A 9,330-nucleotide genomic window follows, 5' to 3' on the forward strand; every position below is an offset into this window, starting at 1 on the left:
TGAGCCCCGTGGTGACAGATTAGAGTGCAGGCAGCAGTAAGAATTCATGTTTAGCTAAATATACATGCAGATGGCCACATACAGAAATATTTTTAGGTACACATATATCTGCTTGCTCTGTTGCTGAAAGGGCCCAGAACAAAACACCTCGGTAGCAAGGAACAGGAACACGCTTTGCAACCAGACCTTAATTTCTACTACTTTTCCCAATTAAAGGAGCCAGGTGTTCTCGGGAGGAATGGCTGATTCTAAGACTGCAGGAAGAAATATACAAGACGAGTCTGGGTATCCTGTACTAACAGAAAGTAAAAGGTACTTTAAACGCCAGGGGTGGTGGTGCACACTTGTCATCCCAGTACTTGGGAGGCTGAGACAGGAGGATTGCAGGTTTGCAGCCAGCCTCAGCTGCTTAGTGAGGCCCTTTGCAACTCAGTGAGACCCTGTTTCAAATAGGGCTGGGGGGTGTAGCTCTGAGGTAGAATGTTCTTGGGTTCAATCCTAGTATCAAAACAAAAGTGCTTAAAAAAGAAAACACAGCCGGGTGTGGTGGCGCACGCTTGTAATCCCTGTGCTTGGGAGGCGGAGACAGGAGGATCGTGTAAAATCGAAGCCGCGTTGGCTTAAGAGTCTCTGTTTCCAAATAAAAAGTATAAAATAGGTCTGGGAGTATAGCCCTGAGGTAGAAGGGTTTACAGGAACCCCACTACCACCACCACAAAAATGAAAAAAGGACAGAAAACACACCCAGGTGTGGTGGTGCTCGCTTATAATCCCCGCGCTTGGGAGGATCATACAGGTTCGAAGCCAGCCTCAGCTACTTAGTGAGGCTCTCAGCAATTTAGTGAGACACTGTTTCCAAATAAAGTATAAAATAGGTCTGGAAGTATAGCCTGGAGGTAGAAAAGCCCCTGGGTTCCACCCCTAGTACCACCAAAAAAAAAAAAAAAAGAAAGAAAGAAAGAAAGAAAACACAAAGTCATATAATGGAGCATGTCACAGGAGCCTAAGAACCAACTCCACGAGCCCCTGAGAAGCTGAAATGCCCCGGCTTCCATTCCCAGCACCAGAAAAGAAAAAGAGTAAGTTTGGAGTGGAGAATCCTGAACACTGTCTCAGCAGTGATGCCCTGCTGATGGCCTTAGTCCTTGCTACGAGATGAGACAGGCCGTGTACTCCCATGACTCTCCTCCTTCAAACCCATGACCCCATCTAATCCCAAGAAAAACAGCAGCATCAGTCGAGGAAGCGTCTTAAGAGCACCTGGCCACGCTTCCCTAAACTCGCCAAGGGCATCAAAAGCAAAGAAGGTCTGACAAACTATCACAGCTTGGGAGGAGCCTCCATGCCTGGTGAGTGTCATGCAATACCCCGAGCGGGGCCTTGACCTAGAAAGGCTGTCTACGATTCTTCTATAAAACTTTCCGAAAGTCTTATTTTTAATTAACAATAAACGGAGCGTGGTGGCACATGCCTGTGATTCTAGTACTTGGGAGGCTGAGACAGGAGGGTCACAGGTTCCAGGTTCGCAGTCAACCTCTACAACTTAGTGAGACCCTCTTTCAAAATAAAAAATAAAACAGGGCTGGCCTTCCTTCCTTGTGCCAAAGACCAAACCAGGCTCCTCCCGCACCTGACACGTGCTGGGCAAGTGCTCTGCGGGTTGAGCGACCTCCCAACCCAAATTCCCATGTCCCAAACAGACCTTAGAGTACAGCTGCCCGTGATTCACAAAATAAATCAACTGGGGCCGGGTGTGGTGGCGAACGCTTGTAATCCCAGTACTTGAGAGGCTGAGCCAGGAGGACCACAGGTTTGAGTTCAGCCTTAGCAAATTCGTGAGTCCCTATTTCCGAATAGAACATAAAACAGGGCTGGGGGTGTGGCTTGGAGGGAGAATGCCCCTGGGTTCCATCCTTAGTATACAAATAAATTAAACTTAAAAAGTGCCCTAGCCCCCATCAGTGAGACACGTCATCTCAAGCTGCACTTCTGGACGGCAAGGTCATCAGTCCTTGGGCTCAGGACATTCTGGTCGGCCAGCACTGGACCCCTGCAGCGGTGTTGGGGGCAGTGCCAGACGCACAGGATGTGAAGAGGAAGGACAGAGAGTTACCGGGACACCAGGTAGAATCAGCATGTGCCTGTGGGCAGCCATGACGGCCACCAGCACCAGAGAGAAAAGCCGGTCCCCCAGGGCACTGGGGGTACCCTGGCCTGAAACAAAGCCCAGAGCAGCTGAACCGGCGTTGAGAGTGACGCATGGCGGGCAGTCTCCACTCAGACCTAGGTGTCCTCACTGCTAGGCCAGGGCCACCGATCCTCCCTCCTGGAGACTGCTGGGCACCTCAGCATGGCGGCCAGGACACAGTCACTGGATGCCACATCACCCGATGGCAGTGGAGCTGAGGGCTGGCCAGGGTGGGCTGGAGTAGGTGATAACAGGGCAGTGAGAGCCACGCCCCAGCGAGGCAGCCCACCGCTCATTTCTTTCAAAAGGAAAAGGCAAGCGTGCTGGGCAGGGGCAGATGCGGTGGGCGCCCCTGCTCACGGGGGGCATCCAGAGCACAGGCGAGGACCACAGCGCCCAGGGCGGATCGAGCACTGTGGAAAGGGGGTCACGGCCACAGCACAGCTCCATCTCTAGCAAAGGCACATGCAGCTGTGCCCGGCTCCCGACAGGGTCCTGGCCACCATAAACAAACCTAGGACCACCGCGGGGAAACCCAAGCGCTGCCTGGACTGCAGACAGCGCTAAGAGTTATTTTAGGTTCTGGCTGTGAAGACTCAACTATGCTTTTTATTTTTATTTGTTTATTTTTTGTTTTTGTTTTGTGGTGCTGGGGATTGAACCCAGGGCTACTCTGCTTCTGAGCTACATCTGCAGCCCTATTTTATTTTTTATTTTGAAATAGGGTATCGCTTAGTTACTGTGCACTGGCTTCTGGCCTGTGATCATCCTGTTTCCGCCTCCTAAGTACTGGGATTGCAGACGTGCGCTGTGGTGGTGTTTTGTGAGAAAACAGTCCTCACTTTCTCAGTAAAGTAGCCAATGTTTTCATAGAAGTAGCCAGGCAAGATGAACTGAGGAACAGAAGCTGGCAGCCACGGCCACACCCAGCAGATGCCCACAGGAGCAGGGCAGGCCGCCCTGCCCTCTCCCGTTTGCTATCTTCAGAGCTTCCAACAGAGCGGGTGCCTTTTATCTTTTTGTTTATTTTTGGTGGCACTGGGGCTTGAACTCAGGGGTGTGTTCTACCTCCAAGCTATACCCTCCCAGTTTGATTTTACTTTTTATTTGGAAACAGGGTCTTGCTAAGTTGCTGAGGCTGGCCTTGAGCCTCTCAAGTACTTAGGTTACAAGTGCACCACCACGTCCGCTGGCTTTTAAAAACCAGCTCGGTCCTTTAGGAGAACCACACACAAAACTGCTTTTAAAATTCTCCTTTTCTTTCTCTTTCGGTACTCAGGACTGAATCCAGGGGCACTACCTCCGATCTACACTCCCAGCTCCCCCTTTTTAGCAGGGTCTCCTTGCTAAGCTGCTGAGGCTGACCTGGAGCCTGCGACCCTCCTGTCTCAGCCTCCTAAGTACTAAGATGGGTGGTGTGCAGCACTCGCCCAGCCCAGGCGAAGAGGCTGTGTCAAGTGTTTCCTGTTCTGAGGTGCCTGCATGTCTGCACCGCCAGGGGAGAGGAGCTGGGGGACGCGCTCATCACGCAGCTCTGTGCTGAAGCTCCTGGACGTCCAGTTGTTACATGAAGCCGGCCCCTGGCCTCCTCGATGCCACCCTCCCCTGAGCAAGGCGGCCACGGGACGGCAAGCTGGGTTAGAGGCGGCGGCTGAGCAGTCACACTACCCTTTGCTGCCTCAGGGAGCCCACGCAGAACACTGGCCAGCCTGAAGTCCAACGCCTGGCAGAGTCTGCGCTGTCCTGGCCAGTCCTGCTCACGGGCAGCAGCACCTCCTGCCTGGGAACCAGGTCCTCCTCTACAACGTGACAGCTCTTCATCCTCCGATGATGAACCTACCCTGGAGGTGGGGGTCTGGCGGATGGCCTGCTGCCCCAAACTGCCAAGGACAACACTGACCCCCACCCTCAAAGAGAGGCCGCTCCCTCAACAGGGAGGCTCAGCAGGAATCCCGCAGGGCCCGGTGGCTGAGGCTCAGTCCCAGGAGGCGAGTGACAGCCCAAGCGTCCTGAGCGCCAGACTGTGGGCAGGCCCACTACTCCCTCGCCCCCTGAGGTGCACACAAGGTGCACACAAGCAGCGTGGCTCCTCCAAGGCCACACAGCTCCTGGGGGCCCTGGTGGGGTGCACAGTATGGCGCCACCGCATGCTGCCCCCCGCAGGGCAGAGCTGCTCCCGGGGCCCACCTGCCAGCCTCACAGCATGCTGGCATCCCTGAAGACCGCCCGCTGCCCACAGCTATGCCGACCGCACTTCCGTGGAAGGCAGTCAAGGGCACGCCTCCGTGTGCTGGCCTGGAGCAGACATCGGATGGCTCAGGAGATTCTCCGCCACGCACAGGTGCCTCAGACCCAGGCCCCACAGAAAACAAGCAGGCTGATGTGGTTGTTTTGCACAGCTTTTAAAGGGAAGGGTCAGCCGGGCGTGGTGGGCACGCTTGTAAAATCCCCGCACTTGGGAGGCTGAGACAGGAAGATCGCACAGGTTTGAAGCCAGCCTCAGCTACTGAGTGAGGCTCTCAGCAACTTAGTGAGACCCTGTTTCCAAATAAAATACAAAATAGGTCTAGGAGCATAGCCCAGAGGTTGAAAGCCTCTGGGTTCCATCCCCAGTACCACCAAAAATAAATAAATAAGTAAATAAATAAAGTGAAAGGTCCTTTGAGAACCCCTCATAATCCCTGTTCCACCTTCAGTAGTTGAAGGAGGGCCCAGACAGTCAGTGAGAGAAGTGGGGCCACACAGCCAGCTCCTTTGGACGCCTGCACCCTCAGCTGTTATCCCCAAGGACAGGAACACTTTCAGAGCCTCAGGACCCACAAGACCCAGCTTCCACCTCAAGCCTGGCTTCACGCACAGAGGACCACAGTCATCACTGGCCCCATGAAAGACCCTCAGGTCCCCCAGAGCTCCCCCCCCCTCCACCAGCCCTTTACCCCAGAAACAGATGCAAGGACAATTGCCGGAGGTCTCAGAGAAGCAGGACACTCCCCCGCCTTCTTAAACCAAAACCAGATCTTTTCTTGCTCCAGAAGCAATACTCCAGGAGCCAGGATGGCGGGCCTCACTTCGGGTGACTTTGGAGGACACCTGCAATAAACCACGGAGTGGGTCCTTTGCTAATCCCCCATCGCCCCACCTCCTCCAGGCGCATCTGTAGGAGCAGCCACTAGGAACAGAGGCACAGGCAAGTCCAGAAGGCTGCAGCCAGAGCAACTTCCCAGAAAGGTGTCCGAGGCTGAGGGGTGGGCAGGACTTCCAGAGAAGGGCTAGCAGGAGCGAGGGACACACTGGCAGGACATGACACAAGAAAGTGTCAACAGGAGCCACTCACAAATGAGCCAGACAAAGACAGGAACAGGAGGAGCTGCAGGTGATTCAACGAGGCTCGAGGCCTAAGGGAGGGGGCAGAGGGGCTGACAAAGCCCTTGCTGTGTGCCGGTGCCATGCCCAGCCTGACACCCGGTTCTACCCAGTGAGCCTCACACACAAGCTTGGAGACACTCCAGAGCTCACACCATCCGAGGTGGCGCGGCGGGCAGGAAATCCAGATGGCCTGGTTGGAGGTCGCAGTAGCCCAGCTTCAGCTGCGACTTAAGACTGTTCCTGGACCTCCTTCTTCAAACTGATGCAGCTGGTAACACTAGTGCTTGGGAGGCTGAGATAGAGGATTGCAGGTGTGAGGCTACTTCAGTAATTTAGTGAGACCCTATTTCAAAAAAAAAAAAAAAAAATAGGGCCGTGCGTGGTGGCGCACGCTTTTAATCCCCATGCTTGTAATCCCCATGCTTGGGAGGGAGAGACAGGAGGATTGCGCAGGTTCGAAGCCAGCTGCTCTGGCTTAAGAGACCCTGTTTCCAAATAAAAATATAAAAAAAGAGGGGCCTGGGAGTATAGCCCAGAAGCAGAAGGGTTTCCAGGAACCCCAGTACCACCACCAAAAAAAAAAAAAAAAAAGCCCTGTCTAATGAGAACCATACAGCAGCCAGACTCAGTGCACTTAACTAAGTAACTGTTGTGCCCTGCCGCTCAGCACACCTGCCTCCTGGAGGCTGTGGCAGGGGGCCCGTGGCCACGCAGGACCACAACCTCCATGAGGATGACAAGGGTCCATCTAATTCTCCCCCCCACACACACACCGTGATGGGGAAGAGGAAAGGGTACAGATATGGTCATCACTGAGTCAGACTCAAAGACCACCAGCAGGACGGGCTACTGGGCACCTTCTCCATCCCCAGCCTCCGCCAACATCAGGGCCGCAGGCGTTCCCACAAGAGGACGGCAGCAAGCAGGGCCAGCCCTGACTGCACTCCCCGCCATGGCTCCTCAGCGCTGGCCCTAAGCCCACTCACCGACGACCAGCCAGCTGCCTTCCTCAGAGACTGCTTTCTCTCTAAATGCCGGAGAGAGCACAAACGACTCCTCTGTAGCATCATTTGTTGGTACTTTTGTTCAAAAAATGAACTTAAAGTAATTAACGTGGTTCATCTCTCTAGGGAAGACAACCCTCTCCAAATACTGTCGATTTACATCTTGACTTTTTAATCGGAGCGAATGTTTTAACTATGATACTGACCAAGGCATGATACCGATGGGAGGCAGACGGAAACGAGCTTTGTGGCAACATCTACCGACACTGACGCACAATCCTCTAGACTCTGCTAGGGACCTGAAGCAGACACCCTACCCCATTTCACAAAGGGGAGAGTAGCAATTTGTCTGAGGCCATGTGGCCGGTATCTGGAGAAGCCAAGAGGCGATATTAAGCCAGCAGCTAGCTAAGCTGCACCTATAGAAACAGCTATACTCTCTTCACAGTTCTGCTGGAACTTGCCCTCCAGATACACGCCACAAGGTTATACCATAATTCCTCACAGTGCCAGAACCCATTGTGTCTGTAGTAGCCAAGAGCTAACAACTGAACAGCCCAGAAACAGGGATGAGTTCAGTACGCAAGTCTCTTCTCACAGCAGATACCCAGGGCCTGAAGGGACCAGAGCACTCTTCACCTCCACGGATGCCTGCTCAGAGGGAGACACGGCGAAGGTGAGCCCACCACAGGAGAGCAGAAATGGGACGAGGACACACCCATCCCACATTCTCACAGACCCAGCCCTAGCCCCCTAACTCAAAATGGGGGCCCTTGTAGGAAGGGTCATAGTCCACCTGTCTTTTAGATCTTGGGCCAGTGGAGCCCAGGTTGGAGATGGTGCCAATACCTGCTGACGGACAACAGACTCATGGTCCTCAGGATGACGTCTGAGGAGCCAGCTCCCACCTGGCCAGAAGGGCAGGCTTTTCCTGGTTGGTAAGCTGGCACTTAAGGATAGGAAGAGATAGGAAGAAACCTGGACAGCCCTTCCGGGATGATGTAAAAATCCATTCTTCAAATCACTGTGCTGCCTGGGCTTTAAGGATTAATTCTTCTCTCCCCTATCACAGAGTGGGGTCTTCCTGGCTTCCCCAAGTAGGTAACGGGCTGTGAAGAGTCCAGGCACCTGAGCAAGGCTGGCTAGAAGCAGAGGTACCAGGAGATGAGACCGATGACCAAGAGCCAAGACCAGGGAGGGCAGAGGCAGATGGGAAAGGGGACATGCTGTCAAATTGACAAGCTACCTGCCTGACCCTATGCCAGGCCTTTCCAAACATACAACCCTCAGAGTGACGTTTTTGGCCAGGCACTGCGGCACCCCCACTTTGTAGAGGGGGAAGCGAAGGCTCAGGGAGAGCCCCTGCCCATAACCACATCACTAGCAAGGGGTAGGGCTGGGGTGCAAATGGGAGTGCACCACCCAGAGAAACGGATCTTCAAATCATCGCGGGAGGGCTGCCCAGGTCTCTTCCTATCTCCCCCTCCAAGTCCTCAGCCAGCCTGGCGGTCTAACCTCCTTCCCCCACAGTGGGAATGAGACGAGCCACCGGGACTCAGTCTACGAGAAACAATCGCGGGGAGGGGGGGCTGGACAGGAAGTGGGAGAGGGAAGCCAAGCATCCCGGCGGGTGGAAGCACCATCTCAGAGGCGCCGAGGACTGAGCTCTGGGCCACAGAAAGAACACTGCGGGACTCCAGCCTGCGGCAAGCACCACTGACAACCAGCGCCGACTCCCGCAGGCCTCTATCCAGGTCCCTTCCCGGCCTCCTGCCACTCCCGGGATGAGATGAAAAGCGCCGAAGGGAGTGCTCTGCTTGAAGGTGACAGGAGGAACGGCCTCCCAGACCCGGGCCCGGCCCTTCCCGGTGGGCGACTGGCGTCGGGCCTGAGCGCTCGGCTCAGCGTCTGCCGGGCCCCCCGCGCCCACGCACAGACTCGCCCGGGGAGCGACGACCACCGCCAGCACCAGCCCTCCGGAGGAGGCCGCGGAGGCCCGCACCCGGCGCCCACCCCGGCGACGCCCGCAGGCAGGGCGGCCTTAGCCCATCGGCCGGTGCAGGGCGGAGCGGCGGCCCACCTCTTTGAGCTGCTCCATCTCGCTGCGGATGGCCTCGTAGTCCACCTCGAGCTCCTCGAACTGCAGCTTGAGCTGGTGCTTCTCCTCCAGCACTGCCAGCCCGTACTCGGCCGCCTGGATCTTCTCGCGCGTGGTCTCGGCCAGCTCGTGGGACAGCCGCTTCACCTCGGCGCGCAGCCACTCCGGCTGCGCCTCCATCACCAGCCGCGCGTACTCCTCCTCCTCCGACGGCGCCGACATGGTGGCCGCGCGCCGAGGCCGGCTCCCACCAGGCTCCCGCAGGCCGAGCGCTCCCGAGCCGCCGCCGCCGCCGCCGCCGCCCAACCCCGACGGCCGCCCGCGCCGCCGCACTGCTCCTCCTAGCCGCGCAGGGCACGCTGGGGGCTGCAGTCCCGCGGCGCGGCACTACACGGCCCGTCGTGCCCCGCGCCCGCCCAGCCACCGGCTCTGATTGGTCTAGACCCGTGAGGGGGCGGGGCCTTGCGCGCCGACGCGCGGCCAGTGCGCCCGGGGCATGGTGGGGGCTGCAGTCCCGCCCTCACGCCCACTGTGCGCCCGGCATGCCCCGCGCCCGCCCAGCCCCGGCGGAGATTGGCTCGCGCGCCGAGGTCACACCCGAGCTCCAGCGCCCGGGCCGGTCTCGGGTTTCCAGCCGTCCCAGGCGCACGATCTGTAAACCCCGACGCCCGGTG

The 9,330-nt window shown here is 56.6% G+C and overlaps 1 protein-coding gene across 1 annotated transcript in view; it reads right to left on the reverse strand.

Moving 5' to 3' along the window:
* Positions 1-8,878, reverse strand: part of BICD2 (BICD cargo adaptor 2) — a gene marked incomplete at both ends in the record, with an annotated part of 41,674 nt that extends 32,796 nt beyond the window's left edge. The window contains one exon of the mRNA XM_080708600.1: positions 8,639-8,878. Within this exon, the coding sequence (XP_080564726.1) occupies positions 8,639-8,878 (240 nt within the window). The remainder of the gene's footprint in view (positions 1-8,638) is intronic.
* Positions 8,879-9,330: the final 452 nt, after the last annotated feature.

This window comes from Muscardinus avellanarius (genome assembly GCF_963383645.1).
Source record: "Muscardinus avellanarius genome assembly, chromosome: 13".
NCBI lineage: Eukaryota > Metazoa > Chordata > Mammalia > Rodentia > Gliridae > Muscardinus > Muscardinus avellanarius.